Source organism: Tiliqua scincoides, chromosome 8, assembly GCF_035046505.1.
Source record: "Tiliqua scincoides isolate rTilSci1 chromosome 8, rTilSci1.hap2, whole genome shotgun sequence".
Taxonomy (NCBI): Eukaryota; Metazoa; Chordata; class Lepidosauria; order Squamata; family Scincidae; genus Tiliqua; species Tiliqua scincoides.
In genome coordinates, this window is record NC_089828.1 from 48,818,427 (window position 1) to 48,839,716 (window position 21,290).

The 21,290-nt window shown below is 44.3% G+C and overlaps 1 protein-coding gene across 4 annotated transcripts in view; it reads right to left on the bottom strand.

Annotated features, from left to right (window-relative positions):
* TEX14 (testis expressed 14, intercellular bridge forming factor) overlaps positions 1-21,290 on the bottom strand; it is a 60,479-nt gene that overhangs the window by 20,555 nt on the left and 18,634 nt on the right. For all 4 annotated transcript variants that reach the window (XM_066634870.1, XM_066634872.1, XM_066634869.1 and 1 more), the window contains exons 15-21: positions 20,083-20,183; positions 15,326-15,448; positions 14,215-14,326; positions 10,797-10,881; positions 9,243-9,305; positions 7,790-7,911; positions 3,637-3,830 (exon numbers count right to left, since the gene is read on the bottom strand). In XM_066634870.1, the coding sequence (XP_066490967.1) occupies positions 3,637-3,830; positions 7,790-7,911; positions 9,243-9,305; positions 10,797-10,881; positions 14,215-14,326; positions 15,326-15,448; positions 20,083-20,183 (800 nt within the window). The remainder of the gene's footprint in view (positions 1-3,636; positions 3,831-7,789; positions 7,912-9,242; positions 9,306-10,796; positions 10,882-14,214; positions 14,327-15,325; positions 15,449-20,082; positions 20,184-21,290) is intronic.

Consider the following 21,290-nt stretch of genomic DNA (forward strand, 5'->3'; position numbering starts at 1 on the left):
AGATGCTCAAAATTAAAACTGGAAGATGTGCAAACTGTTATAATGGCCTTTCCTAATTCAAAATGATGAACTGAGGCTGGATCAGAAGAACAGAATGCTGAGAGGGACTTCCAATCCAGAATAAATGGGTGAGCTGGAGATGGGCAAGATCCCATACACAGATCAGCAGCATGGTGGGGGGTAGGTAACTGTTGTTAAGCCTGATGGTACAAGTGTAACCCTGTGTGCACTTCCTCACACAACCTCCCCAAAAAGTTTATGCACATGTCTATATCTGGGCAGTGCACATCCATCTATTTGCAATGTGCTGCATCAGGCAGCCTAAAACCTCTGGGTTTTAGTTCCCTGACTAATTTGCTAGACCAGTGTTTCTCAAACTGTGGGTCGGGACCCACCAGGTGGGTTGCGAGCCAATTTCAGGTGGGTCCCAATTCATTTCAATATTTTATTTTAAATATATGAGACTTGATGCTACCATGGTATGTGACTCCATTTGGGAACCTGTACAGACTTGTACTTTTAACAAGCTACTATGTATAATCTTTTAACAATGATAGCCAGTGGGACTTACTCCTGGGTAAGTGTGGGTAGGATTGCTGCCTAGGATTGTTAAAATTTTTTCCTGCTTGATGATGTCACTTCCGGTCATGACATAACTTCTGGCGGGTCCTGACAGATTCTCATTCTTAAAAAGTGGGTGCCGGTGCTGAATGTGTGAGAAACTCTGCTAGACATTTGGAGTACAATCAGTTATCTGTGATAGTACGGAGGACCACAAACGAGAAACAAGGAGGGAAATCCCAGCACAGATATATGGAGGAAGGGGTAGAAGGGAGGAGTCTTGGAGTAGGTAATTTATAGTTTTAGAGTGATTTCTTTGGAGCACTGGTTACCCCACTGAATCACTGGAAAAGCCAGCATCTGAGGGGCCATGCTGTGCAATACTGCGATTCCAGTTGGAGGCAAGCCAGCTATATTCCGGCCTTGGAAATGGGTAACTACCCATGCCTGCTCTTTGCCTACCATAACATTGAATCCCCTTTCATTGCAATGTGAGGAAAAGAGGTGACTGAAGGGAAAGCTTCCCATAGTAAACTTATCCCTCACAGTGAACAGCCCCAGCTCTTTCGGCAAACAGAGCTTTGCTTGATGAATCCAGTCAAGATGAATCTGCGGCCCCTAATGAGTTTAATAAGCACCGACTGGCTGCCTGGCCAATCTGAGAAGCAGCAGTGACCTGCAGATAGTGAGGGCTCTTGCTGCTGTTCTGGCTTATTGACCTCTAATTTTGCCTAGAAGCAGCAGCTCCGCCAACATGACAACCAGCAAGGTACAAAGAAGGCTACAATTCTTTAAAATTCTCTTGAATGGCAATACAGATAATTTTGAGGAAGAACTTGACTACAGGAAGAACGTCAAGGGGACTGCCTGAGGTTGTCTTGGAAATGTGCTGAGCAAATGGAGCAAGGGCTGTGACATTGCCAAACTGATAAAGTCACCTGGAGTGCTATTGCTTGTAGCAAAATGGGCAAATTAAACCCCACTTTGATATGCTGGTTCTCTCAATGCTTTTAGGCCAGCCTGATGTCTTCGTAAACCCAGGATGCTCCCTTAGCATGGGGGCAGGATAGCCAGCCTATGCTATAAAGTTCCACTTCTGAGGTTGGCAAAATTTCGGCATTTGCAAGGGGTTCCCAAGACTTGCAAAAGACCCACTATTAGGAATGAACAATTCCCCCATTTTGTTCTATGGGTTTGTTCTGCCCCACATTCTTCAACAGCTATCTTCTGGTTCAATAGAAATAATTTTTGCGTGAAAAGTCTGGTTTTCAGATCTGTAGCAAAAAAGTGAACAGTGCCCTCTAACAATGCCACTTTATCCTCCTCATTAATAGGATTTTCTAAAACGAATTGTGGAACTGGCGCACTCATTATTTGACTGTTTTCAGTTCTTTAAAAAAAAAATTAGCGATGCACACATTGTTGAAATTACAGTGTAAGAAGGAATCTTGATGTGATTAAATAGCTGCACCTGGATTTCCTTTTGGAATGTGGTTTCAGCAATACAGGTTGTGCCTCATTATCCACTGCTGTTATCTTCTGGAACCCGCAGTGGGTTTTAAAAAAATCAGTGGATATGAAATCAGTGGACAAATAGTATTAGAGACCCACTTCCAGATTCCTTGTGTCTTCATTTTTCCCCACATTCAGCCACTAGATGGGGTGAATAATGGAAACTAGTGGAATGAAATTAAAATTATTTAACAGCGCAATGGTAGGATATTGGATTTTGATGCTTTTTCCCTTGTCACAAGACATTTAAAAGTAGACCTTGGAATCAGTGGTGAGTCAAATCAGTATACACTGATACACTGTATACCTGTATACACTTTCCCACCTGTATACACTGAGGAATATCACTGTGCATTAAGGAACTTTGATGTGATTGCATGATTTAGGGAGCAATCCTAACCCCTTATGTCAGTGCTTTCCAGCACTGACATAAGGGCAATGCAGCTCTGAGGTAAGGGAACAAACATTCCCTTACTTTGAGGAGGCCTCCATGAGTGATACCCAACTGCAGGATGCAGCACACGTCCCATTGGCACCGCTATGACAGTGCTGGAAAGCATTGACATAAGGGGTTAGGACTGCACCCTTAATCAGTATGTGAACTAAAAACTATGGCAAATTCAGCAGACTGAACTACAGTAGATTGATGGATCACTAAAAGCACTGGTTCTAATCTGGAAACAAAGTTAGCTTAAAGCCTCAACAAGGGTCCAACTGACTTTTGTCAGGTGCCAAAACTCAGTAGAGTTGGCTGCTAGCCCATTGGGTAGAAACGGTGATGTGGTCTAAAACAAAGTCATGTGCTCAGAAAAAACCAATCAGAGCCCGAGGGGCACAGGCAGAACTAGGCAGAAGGCAGAGTTTTGATACAGCAGTACTGAAGTGGAAGGCCAGAAGCAGACACAAGACCAAGCCACAATGCAAGGCAATTAGGAGTTTTAAAAAGAAAAAGAAAAAAACACAAGCTGAACAGAGACCTCATAGCAAACAACCAGGAGCTCAGACTGAGAAAATGTTTTGAGACTTGGGTTTTATAGGGCTTAGGGTGCCGACATTGGCCTGTGGTAATCAGTTTAATTGCAGTGTAATGTACAACTGCATCATTGATGCCCAAAGTATACTCTTCCAGGTTTGCAACCATGTCAGAGTACTGAGAGCACAGAAAATAAGCCACAGGATTAAGGCTCGCATATATGCACAACCACACACCCCCCCTTACAATTAGGCAATCTGGAACAATTCCATCAATAAGGGGAATCTGTAAGCATACCCAACAGCACTGTTATTCCCATGTTGCACAGAGGACACAAAGTGGTCAGAGACAATGTGAAAGAAGGACAGCTTGCCTCTGGCCAAGCTGACCCCGCTCCTGGCAAATGCCAAAGCCAACAGTGCTTGAAAGATATTATGCACTGGTTTGTTTTTGCCCCATCTTCCACTGGAAATAGTACAAGATGCTATTACACTCTTCTCTTGGGATGCGTGAAATTTTTCATGTATTACTTCTGATTTGCCAAAAACTCCTCAAGACCTACAAACAAGTCGAAGCCTGGTTCAACTTACAGGTTCAGAGAATGTGGCTGATGGCTCTTGGAGGGCAGAAAGCATGTCTGCACTCTGCCCATCGTTGGAGGCTGTGGCACAGGTGCTACATCCCTGCACTGAGGCTTCCTGGCTATTCCAATGACCTTCGTCTACTGTCATCATGCAGAAGTTGTTATGTTTTGTGACATCTGATGAAAACGTCATTGCAGAGGCTGAAAAGATACAGTGGCAAAATGAAGAGGCTAACTATTCAAAAGTAAGAATGCATTCTCCCCCCCTTTTAACCCCAAAAAAGAGGCGGAAAACTCTACAGGAGGACTGTTAAGGAGGACAGGTTCTATTTATTTAGATAGGCTTCTAAAATGTCATTCACCTGTGATGAGTAGAACATATCTCTAGGTGACCACACAAATACTGCCCATTGAACAATGTAGAGGCTTCGCTATCAGCGTACTTTGGAATGCACGCACAGAAAGGCTATTAAGTATTTCCTTCTAGGGGTAATATTGTAGAGGTCTGCAGATGTACTAAGAACTGTTTCTGTTTTGGAGGACCTGAACCGGTTTGCCTAGAGCAGGGGTGTCCAAAGTTTTTGGCAGGAGGATCACATTGTCTCTCTGACACTGTGTCAGAGGGGCCGGGGGGGGGGGGAAGAATTAATTCACATTTTAAATTTGAATAAATTTACATAAGTTTACATAAATGAATATATTAAAGATGAACTTATGAATGAATGAAGATCTTGCAATAGCTCAAGGCCTATAAAAGGCCTTGCACAAAGCAAGGCTGGCCTTTCCTTTGCTACCGCTACTGCATCACAGATGTGAAACAGCAAGCAGTGGAGGAAGCCCTCATCCCACAGCTCATGCGAGAGGTCAAACAGTCACCCTCACACTGAGAGCAGTTGCGCTGGGCCAGTGTGGGCTCCAACAAATCTCCGGAGGGCCAGAGGCTCATTTTAGACGGGGGGCTCCCTGAGGGCCGCATTGAGAGGCCTCAAGGGCTGCAAGTGGCACCAGGGCCGGAGTTTGGGCACCCCTGGCCTAGAGAATCAGGACTGCATCTTTTATCAGCTGTTGTCCCCCTAAAATTCATGCATGGCCATAAACAGTAAATGCAGCCTTCCTGCCTGAAAACCACTCAATTTGCATTAACAAGATTTCATTTGGAAGCCCATGGTATGCAGTCAACATTTTAGTATTTTAGATGAATGAACACTGCCCATTTGCCGACCAGAGAATTACAATTCTAAGGTGTCACAAGCCTCTCTTAGAACACTACTGCCTATTGTACAATGCCTTGCTCTCCTGCAACATCAAAGCAACTGCAGCATAGCACATTAGTTCATGGTCTGTGAAATGTGACCGTGCCAGGGCCACATAATGCATAACATGAGACCTTCCATGGCTTCCCCTTCCCTCTTGCACAACTTTTCTTCCATCTCTTCCCCTCACATGTCTTCTCTCTCCATGCCTCTGTGGCTTCCTTCCCATCCCTCTACTTGACCATTTACTTCCCCTTCCTGCACACAGCTTACCTAGGAGGTTAGCATCATAAGTAGGCAGAAGTTGGTGCTGCAGTATGCCTTGGTTTCTTCCAGGGGTCCTCTGCACGTAGAGGATCCCTGGAAACAGTTGATTGGCTAGGGGAATGTGGGAGGAAGAAGTGCATGTCAGCCTCATTCCTCCTTCCCAATCCCAACCAACTGGTTTTCTCCCCACAGATCCTCTGGGCACAGAAGATCCCTAGGAAGCAAGCCAAATTGTTGGAATACAACAGTGTTTCTCAAACTGTGAGTCGGGACCCACTAGGTGGGTCACGAGCCAATTTCAGGTGAGTCCCCATTCATTTCAATATTTTATTTTTATTATATTAGACTTGAGACCATGGTATGTGACTGCATCTGGGTGGGTCCTGACAGATTCTCATTCTAAAAAGTGGGTCCCAGTGCTAAATGTGTGAGAACCACTGGAATAGGAAATGTAGGAATTGCCCATGTGAGACCACCGCAGATGCTTCCCCTCCCCCCTTCTAAATCTTGCTTGTTTCTGGAGACCCTCTGCATACGAAGTGCCTCTGGGAGCAAGACAGCGGTAGCCACTGAGAAGCCTACAGAAAGCCTAGTCACGCCATAGTTGTAGATTTTTTTAAACTATGCGCTACTTACACGCAGGGTCAAGAAAATCTAGTCACAGCATGACACTAGGCTTTTCAATTATAGTGCCATGGCAGAATTGCTCTGCCTTTTAGGAGCTGTGGGCCCCCAGCACATATCCCAGTAGGCCTGCCCTCTGAAACCATCCCTGTTCCATGCTGACCAGTTAATAAACAGATACAATTACTTACACCATAGAGTTCCAAAAAAAGATTCTCTAAATCAGTGGTTCTCACACATTTAGCACCGGGACTCACTTTTTAGAATGAGAATCTGTCAGGACCCACCGGAAGTGATGTCATGACTGGAAGTGACATCGTCAAGCATGAAAATTTTTAGCAATCCTAGGCTGCAGTCTTATCCAGGATTAAGTCTCATTTACTATCATTGCTAAAAGAATATACATAGTAGCTTGTTAAAAGTACAGGTCTGTAACATTTCCCCAAATGCAATCACATATCATGGGAGCATCAAGTCTAGTATATTAAAAATATAATATCGAAATGGATGGGCACCCACCTAGTGGATCCCAACCCACAGTTTGAGAAACACTAAATGCTTCTTTGAACCACCTACTATCTTGGATTGGAGGTATATGAGTCAGTATGCCAAAAATAATGTAAATATCTGATAAAGCCGCATCTCAAAAAAGACATAGTGGAAATGGAAAAAGTGCAAAAGAAAGCGACTAAGATGATTAGGGGCTGGGGCACCTTCCTTATGAGGAAAGGCTACGGCGTTTGGGCCTCTTCAGCCTAGAAAAGAGACACCTGAGGGGGGGACATGATTGAGACATACAAAATTATGCAGGCGATGGACAGAGTGGATAGGGAGATACTCTTTACACTCTCACATAACACCAGAACCAGGAGACATCCACTAAAATTGAGTGTTGGGAGAGTTAGAACAGACAAAAGAAAATATTTCTTTACTCAGTGTGTGGTTGGTCTGTGGAACTCTTTGCCACAGGATGTGGTGATGGCAACTGGCCTGGACGCCTTTAAAAGGGGATTGGACAGGTTTCTGGAGGAAAAATCCATTATGGGGTACAAGCCATGATGTGTACGCGCAACCTCCTGATTTTAGAAATGGGTTATGTCAGAATGCCAGATGCAAGGGAGGGCACCAGGATGCAGGTCTCTTGTTATCTGGTGTGCTCCTTGGGGCATTTGGTGGGCCACTGTGAGATCCAGGAAGCTGGACTAGATGGGCCTATGGCCTGATCCAGTGGGGCTGTTCTTATGTTCTTAAGAGTCCCTTATAATTATGTGGTCTTTTTCTCCAGCATTTTCTTTTCTTTCTCCAACTTGCATGGAAGTTCTCTAACACTTCTCACATGTTAAAGAAACACACCCTAACAAACTCCCTGGATCCTTATATCAATTTTTCCCCAACATCCCAATAGTGTAGATTTATGTATTGTAAAAAGCTGATTTTACATGTGCCAATATTGTACTGGTGTTATTGCTTTGATTACTTGCTTTTCTTTTCAATTAAACAAAATCCTGATAGTTGTTTTCACATCTTCAGTTAAATCTAAGACATGCTCCATTACTTACTCTAAAAACAAAGACTCTTCTTTTAGAAAGTATAATTCCACACACTCAGAAAAAACCCCCACCTTGTGTTTCTGCCTGAATCATTTGTTTCAGACACAGTTCCTCATTGGAAGAAAGCAAACCCAGAGCAGTGACTCAGACAGAGATACAACTAGCACAGCTACCTCCCAGAGCAAGTAATTCTGCAACATCACAGTATCTGAAGTACCTGAAAGTTCCAGTCATACCTGATGCAAAGATGAGAGGCAGAAAGACAACTAATTGAAAAGACCCATGGCTGGAAATCATGCCAAGATGCAGCAGGTAGCTTCCTCTTTGGACACTTACGTGAGGATCATAGGAGCCTTTCACTGTAAATTAATGTAGTCCTTGTAGCACACCAGCAATTCTCTTGTAGCGCTCAGTCTGGAAACTGAAACCTGGAGAAGCCCTACCTCCTTTCTTCCTGACCCATTACCTGAGCTGAGTGGGGTGCTGGCACTCACTGGTGAGGAAATACGTCTGGGAGTTGTACAAGCTCTTTGCTTACAGGAGTTCTCACCAGAGCTATCGGACAAGTCCTGAATATCTGTAGGTGATCTAAATGAGCAGAAATGGCTGTAAGGGTAAGTGATGATCCAGGAGGGAGCCTTAGTGCAGGTGCCTCCTCCTTTCCCCTGATCTGTCCCACACCAGGGCCAAAATGGTAAAGATTCCACTGCCACCACAAGGACACAATCAAACATAGAGAGAGAGTGTGTCTTTCAAATTGTCCCTCCCAGTTACACAGATCATTTCCCATAAACCTAACCAGAGCCTTGTCTGGGACAAGGCTCTGTCTGAGTTCAATCAACCACAGATAGGTAAGAGTTAAAACATTAAAAGTTTATTTAAAACAAACTTTTTATAAATGGGGTGTGATGGGATTGGATAATACCTGAAGGAAAGAATGAAACAAGTAAACTTGGGAAATGATTCGGATGTCAGAAGTTTCTGCCTGCGAATCTTGGCAAAATTATAAGCAGATGAATATAGGCAAACTTAAAGGCAAAACAATTATCTAACGCATCTAAATCTCATTGCTCTCTGTTCAGTATCATCTTGAGGGGCCCACTATACCTCTCTGATTCCCAAAGAGGGGGATGAAAACTTGAGCACATACCAATGCTTTCTCTGGGGGAACTGAACTGTGGAGGCAGTCCAAATGCATACAAGCACAGGGTGACAAAAATTCATCATGCCCAGGGCCCGCTAGACCCTGGTGTCAACTATGATAGCCTCTTCCTTGCCCCAGAACCAAGTTGACCCAGACGCAACCTGAGTGATGTCTGGCACCTAGTGAGCCTGCACAACTTCTATAATCAATCCATCTAAAGACAGATATAGAATTCTGGAATACTCAAAAGCCAGCAACACAACACTTTGTAACTTTGGTTGGCCCCCAACAGAGGTGCTATTAGATTGTAATTTTAGCTCTTAAATTGAGCATTTATGAACCTTATGATGTGGGCATAGATGCTCATTTAAGAAGAGTCTCTAGGCAAACATTGCATTTGTTCTGTTAGCATCATTTACCTACCCCATTCTGAAAAATCAATAATTCTCAAACACCTAAAGTTAACACAAGTACATCAGACAACCCTGTGCCTCATTACAGTAGTTATGGTACTCAGGTGGGTTTGCAACTGCTTTGAAAAATTGGTTGAAAAAGTTATAACTCCGTAAAGCTGTAAGATGGTTGAGCCCCACCCGGGGTCACTTCAACTTCTTATGTTCATCGACCTCTGCTTTATCATGATGAAGCGACGCCTCTCCCCATCCCTTGTCCTTACATCAAGCCCCACTACAACTCTTGCATTTGATAGCAACAGCAAGCGGTGTCATGAGCTCATAACAGGTTCCCTTTGAAGCAGCAACAAAAAAGTCCTTACGCATCTTTCTCTTTGAATTCTTTCAGCACCACATCAGGTCTCATGCTTTGCGTAGTTCCGGCACTGGAGAGAACAAATAAATATAAGGGATTGGTATTAATTCTCTCCAAAAGCTTTAAAATGCAACGGTGAGGAAAGTAACCTGAAGTTGAGGGTGGTCCTCCAGAGGTGATTAAGAAACTCTAAAGAGTTTCCCCCGCCCTCCAATTTTATTCCGATGCTTCAGAAGTTAGATCTATTATTGAATATATCTGGGGTGCCAATTCCAAAAATGGCATCTGTTTGGCCATATCAGCTCTACTTATTCACTCATATTCTGCCCATCAGCATACGAAGTGGCTATGCCATATCACCAAAACTAGAGCTGATAAGGCAAACCTGATGCCATTTTTGGAATCAGTGCCCCAAGAATAGGTGCCAAAATAAGTATTGGACAGTGTTACCAAAAATATCTAAAAACCCTAACCAAGAGCTCTAGCTTCCTTCTCCACAATTCTTTTTTCCAAGAACTAGAAAGATGGAGCTGCCTGATACTGAATCAGACTGATGGCACATCCAGCCCTGCTGAAGGAAGGCTGGAGACAGTTCCCTGTGCTAGAACTAATGAAGGCAGTACAACAGAGGTACTGTTAACTGGGGCAAACTAACTCATCCCACTGTTTTCTCTATGCTGGACATTGCGAATTTAGTCATCTTGATCACTGAGAATGAACAGTCAAAGACTTTACCATAATTGTAAGGATCCGGGTGCCTCAAACCGGGGCCCCCTAACAATCAGGTTTTTGGTGCCTTACTTCCTATGCTCTGTTCCAACAACAAGCCTGGCAGACTGAGTTCTCTGGTTCAAAGGCACAATCTAAGCTGTAGTACCAGCCTGACTCAGCACCTAGTCAGCTAACATCAAGGGCAAATCCCAACAAACCAGACACAACAAAGTCCTGGCCTGAGCAGATTATCTCTAGGACAACACTGCTGCCTACGCTCCACCACTCTGATTGCTGTGGCTTGGATCTTGATGTCTGCTTACCTCCAATCAGGCACATCCCTCCAGCAACTCTGATTCTTGTTCACCTACTCAAAACCGACCACCCCCACCGATCACCTCAGTCAACCTCATGGATGAGCAAGCCCCAATGCCAGTTTGTCAGAGCTGGTCATTGCTGAACTATCTGCGAGCTCAAGAACTGTGGGCCTTCGCCTCAAAGTGATGTGGCAGGGGAGGCCAGTGACTCCAGGCTTGCTGAATTTCAGTGCTGTTTCAATGAGGTACTTTTAATGATTATGTTCAGCATTCTCTCCCCCTCAATGTAATTGCAAGTTCTTTGTTACACAAAAGCAAAGCAGCACCAAAAGCAACATAAAAGAGAAGTTTTGTCAAGTTTATAAAGATGATTGCACTGTGTGCTTTTCTAGGGAGATCTAGCGATCTTTTAAAAAACACAAACTCATCTAGCAGCTTATTGGGCCATTCAGTGGTTCAGCGAGATTAATAAAGAAAGAGATGCAATTTAATTCATGTCTAAAGCAGTAACCCAACAGAAGGCAGTTTTCTACCTGGCTGCAACAGTAGATGGAAACTCTCCTGGCACTTTACTGTGAAGATGCTTCATCTCTGTGCTGTGGAGACATTGTTCTCCTTCTGAATACAAATAGCAAAAACATGCTTGTTTGAGGCTTTTTGTAAATAAAAAAGGGTGGAATAACTTAGAAAATCATGACTTTATTACATTTTCAGACTGCTGCTTTCAGCTGCTTGCAAAACAAATGGGGTTTTAAAAAGCTCCCTTTCTTTCACTCTCTTTTCCCCTAATAATCACATCTAGAGCTCCCAAGAGCTGCTGAAATATTTACAAACCCTCAGTGAATACTAACCCAGTGTCAGAGCAGATGTACAAGAGTACCTTTCCACTCTAGGGGGAAGATGGAAGTCAAAATATTGTGTGTGAAAATCTAATTCAATCTCCAGCCTAGTTCCTCAGTCAAATGCACACAGTTGCTGAATCAGCAACAGCCTGTCACGGATGTTGATAGCGATAATAAGATTTGCTAACAGTAGCACTGTAGGGGCAAAAGGCAGTGGGATACAGGAGGCAAAAGGGATACAGGAAAGTGCTCCTCCCCACCCCGCTTCTTAGTCTGTATTTGATCAAAATGCCTTTAACAGACTTCATCTGATAATGACCTGGGGTTGGGGGAATTTTAAATTGACTTTCCCTTCTTCTGTGGTTTTAGAGGCAGCCACACTAGCAGAAGGTAGAGAAACACAGAGGGTGCAGCTAAACTAATGGGTGTTGGTTTTGTAACTGTTTAACTGCCCTAGTTTTCCTCAAAGAATCCTGGGGACTGCATGCACACTAGGGTTTTAAATTCCTCTCGGATTGGGGTACATGTGCCAGTCCCCTGGCACATGGGGAGTTCTATTGTCCCCTGGCACAATAGAACTCTATTCTAGAATGGTTCATCTAACTCAGGGGTCGGCAACCCGCGGCTCTGGAGCCGCACGCGGCTCTTTCAGCCATCTGCTGCGGCTCCTCCGGGTGAAAGTGGCAAAGGGGGTGACAGAAGGCACCTGTGTTGGGAGGGCAGGCTGCTTCCCTCCGCTCCCTGAGCTCACTGCCCTCCTCTCCCTTCACCCCCACCTGCCCTGCATTGGTTTCCCTTTTCAATTTTGCCTGCTCTGCAGGGTTAAGCTCCCTGTTTTTCCCTTCCCCAACTCTCCAGCAGGACGCCCTCCTCCTCAGCCACTGGTGAGTGGGAGCCCGCACCCGGCAGGTCTGTTTGTGAACAAGCCCCGCTGTAGTCCTTGGGCTACTCCCAGGAAGTTGTGGAGGGCTGTAGCCTCAGCCCCCTCCTGTGCAGGTCTACTCACAAGTAAGCCCCACTGTAGTCAGTGGGGCTTCCTCCCAGGAAGGTATGGAGGGGGCTGCAGCCTCAGCCCCCTCCTATGCAGGTCTACTCACAAGTAGTCAGTGAGGCTTCCTCCCAGGAAAGTGTGGAGAGGACTGCAACCTGAGAGCTCCAACCAACTTGTCTGCTCAGAAGTCCCATTGTAGTCAATGGGGCTTACTCCCAGGATAGTGTGGAGAGGGTTGCAGCCTGAGTGAGTGAGGGAGGGCAGGCAGGCAGGGCAGAAGCTGGCCTGTGGCTGCCCCCCCCACCTTCCCCCCCAGCTCTGGCTTCTTCTCTTCCCCACCTCCGGAGTCTGTGTCCTTCCTTTCTTCCAGCAGGGTGCCTCTGGAAGATGCGGGGAGTTCTTTAGTATCCATGTAAAATATGCAGATGTCATAACTGCCATATGTATTGGAATCCTGGAAGATCTGGTGAGGAGGTAGATGTGTTGTTAGCAGTGGCCCCTTTAAGGGTAAGGCCTGGGCATCCAGCAGAGTGTGCTGCACAGCTGCAGCCACTTGAAGGCAATAGGGCCCTCAGGGATATAACGGGCACCAGAGGCAGGAAGGGGGTGTGGGTTGTAGAAGGAGTGCAGGTTGGAGAGGAGACTGACTGGGCTTATTGACCTTGGAATGTGACTCAAATACCCTGACTGACTTACCTAGAACCTGACCTCGGACTGTAACTCAGCTTATTGGCTCTGGTCATTTGTTGGGGGAAAGAAGGGGAGCTAATTTGCTTAAAGTGGGCATAATTCTCCAGGTAGAGAATGGCCTTGGAATCAGGCAAAACACCATAGAGGACCAGGTGTCTGAAAATACAGGACAAGAATGTATGACAAAACTAACTAAAAGCTACAAGAGGGGGCTACATTATAAAAATGGGACCTATAAGAGCATAAAGGTAAAAAAAACTATATACAGTGTTATCTTCATTTTAGATGTCAAAAGGGCTTTGTGGCTCCTGAGGCTTTTTTCCCTCCAGAAAACGGGTCCAAATGGCTCTTTGAGTGTTTAAGGTTGCCGACCCCTGATCTAACTGTACAAAGACTGAGGGACTGTAGTGTAAAGGGAGCTGTTAAGATCCCTTGTGGCCCTGACAGAATAGACCACTGGGCATAACCTGGTGGTTCTTTCTGCTCAGACAGAACAGAATGAGACCTAGAAGGGAAGGGTTTGACACTTAGTATGGTGGAGAAATGAAACGGAGAACCCAGCATTCCTAAGAGAGCCAAGAAACATCTTTGCAAGTGGCTTTCTTTTGATGACTGGTGCGCTGCACTGTTGTTTATAGCCCTCAGAGTCCAGCAGATCCAAATCTCAAGGGGCTCAACGCAGGACACACAACATGTGTGTGGAGCTCCAAGGGAAGAGCTGCCAGTGTAGCACTGCTAGAAGGATGCAGCTAGAGGTTCCCATCTGGCAAGAACATTGGCCTCAGCTAAGAAATTTTTTTAATGAAGCTACAGAAAAATTCTTTTTGTACTGTAAATAAGACAAACAAAGGAGACAACTATAGCTATAAGAGGTTTTTAATTCTGCTCAGGACTGAAAATGGACTACATTGTGGCAGATAAAGTAGCATCTTTTGTTATTTTGTATCTTATCTTATTTTACAAGAACAAAGATTCCTGTCAGAAGAGTCCAGAGTCCGTACAGAGGAGTTTAGATCAATTTTAGAAGATGAATTAAGATTCTTTAGAAATATGCAAAATTTTAAAAAACGAGTGAACTATACAGTTGAGTAAGTAGCTAGAAGATTGTGAAAAAGGGCTGGATCTTGTCAAGCAAGCATTAAACATGATGAATCTGGTAAAAAGTTACAACAGGATTTGCAGAGGGAACATGAATAGGCACTGAAGAAGTAGCAAACTCAAATGAATGCTAGAGCTGGAAAGTGAAGTCTTATGGATCTTTTCCAATGAAGGTTTGCTGACATTACTAGTTTCCAATGTTCACCACACCAACATCATGACAACGACACCATCCACTGATATCCACATCAACATCAGTACACCTATAGCATAATCATCACCAATTTACCATGTTAATCTGTTATTTTGCCACTTTAGGACCCTACTTACGTTGCTCTCCATCTTTGGTTATTTCCAAGTCTTCTTTCTGCCTACAGATTGTATAGGTCATTTCAAACTCTGTTGTTCCTTTTACTAATTCTTCTTCTTCAGCACTTGAGTTCTGAAGAGACAAATACATTGGACTCAGTTTCTCCAGAGCAACTGAAAACAGAACACTGTGTCACTAACAACTGCACAGCAATGAGCCACCCCAGAGTTATCTCTCTTCTACGTCTGAGATTTGAGCAGACTTTCAGGTCAGATCCAGCAGGACTCTTTTCATGTCCTTATCAGACAGTGTTTCAGGTAGCCCAGTACTGCCAGACTGGTAGTGGCTCTCCAGATTTCAGACAGATAGAAGTCTCTCTCAGCCCTGCTCCTTTAAGTTGGAGATACTGGAACTGAATTTGGGACTTGTGCAGGCAAAGTACATGTCTCTACCACTCTAACAGCCTGATCCTACCCAATATAGCACCGCTGGCAAAGGTTACACTGCATCCTGTGGGAAGTTTAGCAAGCAGAAGGTTTCCTCAAGAGGCATTCGTCCCCTTGCCCCAGGGTAAACCTCAGCCTGTGCAATGGGTCAACTCAAACCTGTGCCAGCAAAATGACTGGCGTAAGTCTGCACTGATCCATGTTGCTGGACTGGGACAGAGTAGGGGGATAGTATATGGCAACACTGATCCCACCCCCTCCCAGGCCAAACTGCCCACCCCTGCCCCATTACACCCCCCTGTCCACTATCCCCCGCCACTGCACTGCTCAGCACAGCACTTACCTGCTCTGGTGGGTTCTGCTCCTTATGCTGGCACTGCACACAGGTGCACCATCCCAAAGTGCTTTATGGTTTTTTTAAGCTAGCAGTGTGTGTGCTGCTCCACTGGCACTGAAGGGGGATAGGACTGGTCCAAAAGACTACTAAGGACTAACTAGTTCACCTTGCTATTACCTTCTGAATAAGCCGGTCATGACCTTTGAACATCTCGGTCCAGATATGACACTTTGCCCATTCTACTACAAATGAATTTCCATATTCAGTCAATTCAAAACAAAAACCAAAATACTATGACACTCAGGACCCTGCAAGCATTGCCACACTTTCCCCACTGCGTTTTCTTACCTCTTGTTCTGAATTCTCTTGAGGAGCTGAAGAGTCAAAAGAATAGTCTGGATCAGGAGTAAAAAACTCCTCTGATATGTCCGCAGAGGAACAAATGGAGTAACTCATTTTTTCTGGTTGCCCCTGCAGAATAATATAGGTAAATTAGAACTCTACAATTGATCCCCCACTATATTCATTTGTATTTCCTCAACATATTTTTTTAACTTTTCTAAATATTATGACACAGAAATATTGGTGCCTGCTATCAAAATATCAGGTCAAGGTATCTGGCACTGCTTTTCAGTTCTCCAAATTCCAACATGGCAATGGTGGACGTCCATTCTTATTTGTTCCTTGACAGAAATGAGTTCAAATACATTTCAACCCCAAGTGAAAACCAAGAAAAGGGCAGGTTATTGCTGTGGTTCTGGGTCTTCAGGTAGTTAGAATAAAATTGTGATACAGATGAAAACAGGGCCAGCTGCAAGTAATGGATCACAGTATACCGAGTGCTTTTTCCAGACAGCTTCTCTGACCCCTCACAAGAGCTTCCCTCAAGCTATTCTTGTTACTAGATCTTGGCTGGAAGCCAACTTCAATCCTGTGTGCTCTCTCAGTCTCACTCTCATTCTCTGCCTTAACTTGATTACAGTTAAAGGCTGAAAGATGGTGGCCAAGGGAATTGGGATGAGTGATCAGGACTGGCTCCCAAACCCCTCCCCCACACACCACATGGCACACACCCCTTACATGACACTGTTCCCTTCTTCCTTTTTGAATCAAAGAAGCAGAAGGAAAAGTGGTGGAGGCAGGCAGCAGGTACCTCTTCCTAGCTAATCTGCCACCTTTAACAAATGGTGCCTCAGGTCACCTCATTGATGGGCCATCCGGAAAGAGAGAAAGAAAGGTGAAGAGGCAGGAGGCAGCTGTCTAAATTTTACATATTTCATCTAAGCAGCCAAATCAAGGCTTGCTAGTTAAATTACCAGGCATATATGACAGTCGGCCAGGTTGTCAAATGGTACTATTACTCTATTGACAAAAGCAGAAGTCCAGCATCCAAGTGTTTATTGGGGAGCAGATGCTGGGATCTAGCTTAGTGAGGGACTGCTCTTGCCCAGGCAAGCAAGCAGCACATTTTGCCCTGCTGCATGACAACTCCCAGCAACATCAACTGACTTCAAGACCCTGAGCAGGTACTGCCAACCACAGCCATGGCCTGGCCCCAACACAGGGTACCAGCATCATTGTTGCTACCTCCTTTTCAAACTGCAAAAATTGGGGAGAGGGTGATAGGGAGAGTTCATCAACCATCTAGTGGGCCAGCTGGTGTTACTTGGCTGCTGGTGGGCTACATCTGGCTTGGCAAATCACAATTGGCATAGACCTCTGTGCTAACTAAGAGTGGCCAGGTAACCCACAGTCTTCTCAACCCCAGAACTGCAAGCTCTGCCTCATCAATCCATTCAACTCTTCATTCTAAAACTGAGAGACAGAGGATCCAAAAGCAGAATTTCTGAACCCTTGGAAAAAAGTACCAAGAGTTGATACATGACCCAAAGTTGCCTCTAGCCAGTATTCAACCCACATTCATCCCACAGGCAGTAAACTGCCCCTAGGGTTTTAATTACAGATTGTTCTTGTAAAACTCTAGCACTGAACTGCTCTTATGGTCTAGTAAACCTTGAAGGCATGTGGTTATAGAAGACAGATCAGATTTCTGAATGCTCCGAGAAGCCTCACACCTGTTCCAGGAAGCACCTGAGTTCAGATTTAACAAACTGGAGAGAGAAATGCTGTGTTTATCAATAGGGCTGAGTATATTTCAAAGACTGTGCAACACTGTATGCCACCTCATACAGTCTTAGGGACACCACCCACACAAGAATCCTGCTGAAAGAAACAAGGAAGCTGCACTGGAGAATTTGGGCAAAATCTTGTGGGCAAGATTCCTTTGTTTCAATGGGACTCATGAAGGAGACATTCCCAGGAAAGTGGTGGACTGCAATTTCATTAAGGAGATCCCTCCTTGCAGCAATTTATATTACACTCAGCCTCTCTTTTGCTACACTTAATAGGCAGGACTGTACAGGATTCAGTTTGCTGAGCAAAGATTCCATCAACATGCAAGACAAACATTTATTTCTGCAGTGGAATCTGGTATTTGACAGAAGGCGGTTTGGTTTTCCTTAATTTGCCCAGAGTATTCCTTACCCATGTGGGCATCCTTATCCATCTTCAAACATATTTCATTATGTTTTTAGGGAATTTATAATATTTCCTTAAGCATATAGCTCCAAGGGAGGCAAACATCCCCCCCCCCCCAAAATAAAAAACATACAAAATACAGTCAGCAGCTTTGATAATTTTTTTTATATTGCAAAGTATACAAATACTCTAAATAAACATTCAAACATAAAAATCAATTACCATTTCAGAAGCAGCAGCCATTACCAGATGGCAAAATCCAACAGAAGTCAACAAAAACACAACTAGAAACTAGCTACAAAATAAAACAGCATCACATCTTAAGTCTTTCTCAAAAGCCTTGTTTTCCCAACACAGCTGTTCTCTCTTAATTTTGTGTGTGCTGTTAAGGGTTAATAACACCTGCAAAAATGCACAAATTTTTTGTGCTGTCATCATAAACCAACAGGACAAAACAAGCAATGGTTAAAGCAATGTATAATTACAATACATTGTTTACTGATGTCAAGGTCATGCTTTGATCAGTGGATGGGGTGTGTAGTCAAATATTTTAACAGTTTGAAGCTGCCCGGAATGAATAGATAAGAATATTGTTGATAGCCTTTGTGAAAAACTTTGGGCACAATCCTGACTGGTAGATGGGCTGACACAAGTCCCTTGCACTGGCCCATCGTTGTCATGAAAGTGCCATAAAGCACTTCCACACCAACATAAGGAGAGATAGACTGGCACATAGAGTGTGTCAGCTTCCCTGTACTGATGCGGGCCACCAGGAAAGGTGAGTTGCATTGACCAAGCTCGGCCAGTGCAGAGGTTGGGGGGGCAGGAGGCGGGGCAGGGAGGAGGTGTTTTGGAGTGGGGGAGGAGCAGGAGGCAGGCCCAGGATCTGGTAGTTATGCCAGATTCTAACCCTGTTCCCGGGTAGCCTGGGGTATTCCCGGGTTGCTTAGATTTGCACCACCTCATCAGGTGATGCACATCCGAGTAGACTCATTGAGGCTGCTGTGGCTCTCCCCAGGGTAAGGGGAGAAGTCTCCTCTTGCCTTAGCCAAGCCTCTGACAGCCCTGAACTTGCGCTGGATACAGCGCAGGTCCACTGGCCTACCTGTTTCCAGCACAAGTTAGAATTGCGCCTTTCGTCAAACAAAATTATGGGCTTTCATTACACACTGATTGAACTGTGGTTTGTTTTGGTCCTTCAGCAAGGCCAGGGTGCAGTCTTTGTGAACATTTCCACAAGGCCCAAAATAAAAAAACAGCATCAATCAGCATTTAATTATTGTTGTTAATTAATTATTGTAATTATATTGTAATTGTTGTGCTCACTTAATGGTTATAGTATTGCATTCACTGCCCAAGGAAGTTCACCTGTTCGCTTCTGTCAAGGTCAAGAAGGGGGATGGCAGTGACTGCACGCTGATCCAGGGCAGTAGTTACCAGTGGTTAGCAAGCCCATCCCTTCCTGTTCCCCTCTCTTCCATGTTGGGACATGCAGCTTAGTGGGGAAAAGCCTTGACAAACTGAATCCACTGCTACCAGGCCAGGAGACCAGGCTAGCCAGAGGTGCTCCATGGGCAGAACCCTCTCCTAGAGCAATACTGAATGTCAGGGGTACTATCAAAACAATTCACAGTACCACCTGCAGAGCAAGGCAACTGACAATCCACTGAATCCCAAAACCAGACAGATTAACTGTAAAAGGATTATGAAAAGTCTAATAAAAGAAATAGAAAACGACTAAATCAAATGAACAAGATAAAAAAAAGAATTGAATTGGGCAAAGAAAGGGCAAGAATGCCAATTGCTAGCAGGTGGCACTGAAGTGCTGCAAAATTTCACACATCTACTGTTTAGCTCAAAGCTTTAGCACAAAATTCAACTTATTTGATAAAGTGGAAACAGGGCATAAAGACAAACCCCAAAACATTAAAGTTAATGATTCCCAATTAATCAACTGTTCCCTATCTGGTTGTATCTGGATGATGGAACCACCAGCTCATACCACTTGCCTCCTCCGTGATCTGGTGGACTCTTCCTTGGTTCATTGGAAGAAGAGAACAAGCCTTTGGTCAGGCACTGTTTGTTCCCCAGCTGAAATGACATCACCCTGATATATGATCTCTATATATTTGGGGGGAGAGGAACTGGCAGGAACATGAGCCAATAAGCCTGCTCCCCGGCTCAACAGAGGAGAAAGAGAAAGCTCCCCTCTCTCTTCTAATGGTGTTTATATATCAAAGCTGCACACATGTTCTTTCACAGGAAGTTCTACCCCCATCAAGAGCAGTTCTTTTACATACATATCACTCTTTGTCCAGGAAGCTTACAACAGCTTACTGTCAATCTCCCATCCAAGAAATATTCAAGGTCAGACACTCTGGGATCAACTCTTGTAGCATCAGCATCTCCATCTTCTGTTTCACTGTAATCAATTCATTCATTTCTAGTATTCTATACATTTTAGTACATCACTGAGTTGTTGAACAGGCTGGTTTGGAAGAAGACATATAGTTGGCTTCCTTGCTTAATTTAATTAAGCAAGTCATAGCACATATTTAGGTACGTACCCTGCAAAGGTCCTCAGCTGTGGCAGAAATAGTTGAAGTTATGTGGGAGGTGATGCTGCACCTGGTTTGCACCTCACTTGCTGGAAACTGGCCACTCCTGCCTAATAATAAATCACAGCATGATGGGAGGCAAAAACAGAAACCCCAACACAAAACATTTGCATGCAAAGGCAAATTCCATTCTGAACAGCAGAAATTGGCCAACTGACAAATACAAAGCAAATGGCAACAGAGACTACATAGCCACACAGGGCTCCACAAAGTTAATGACAATATAAAGTTACTTCATAATGTCTATAAAGTCACGGACATTGGTGGGGAGGGAGAATCACCAATGAATTATTTCACTGTAAAGGTAATTAACAGTCCACTTTCTGAAGTTTTGATTTGCTGCATATGGATATCCAAGCAAGCACCTTAACCAGTAATCACAACTGAGACTCAAAATTCTTAGCACACTGGGGTTTCTGCTAAAAGTCCCTCATTTGCCCTTTTAAAAGAACCTACCAGGGTTTATGCTCACTTCAAACTCTATTAGGCAGGTGTCATGCAAGAGAGGTTTGCGATGCAATAGCGCTATCTGCTGGCAGTTACAGAAACTACGATATTTAGATGCTTTAATCAACATCTGTATTGGTCAAAGTATTGTATCCAGAGACTGGTCTCAAGGCTAAGGTGGTCTGATCATGAAACCTTCCTGGATGGGAAATCAACGCAAGCCAATGTAAGCATCCAGAATGAAGAGTGACTTTATTTGAAAGATTGAAACAGATGCAGATGGGTGCGACTGTAACAAAATCTAACCCCTCCGTCATCAACTGTGACCTTGCTCTACAATAACATCTTTCACTCTCCTTCCACATTGTATGAGGAAGCATAGTTTAGTGGCAGAGCCCATGTGTTGCCTGCATAAGGTCCCAGGATTAGGGGGTTTAGAGACCAGGGCTTGGAAGAGTTGCCAGTTGAAAACCCTGGAGTGCCACTTACAGTAACTGTAAACATGCCCACTATTAAGGAAAGGTCCTACTGAATTTTGCTTTGCAACTCCACTGCCATTTAAGAACAGCACAGATTTTGCTTCTGATGGACTTTTCACAAGTGTGGGATACGTCATGAGATGGCCTAAAAAGTTATTTTAGTGGTATTAAAGGGGGGTCCCAGTTCTTGGGCTGGCGGTTGTGTTACTTGACAAACTTTTTATATCTGTC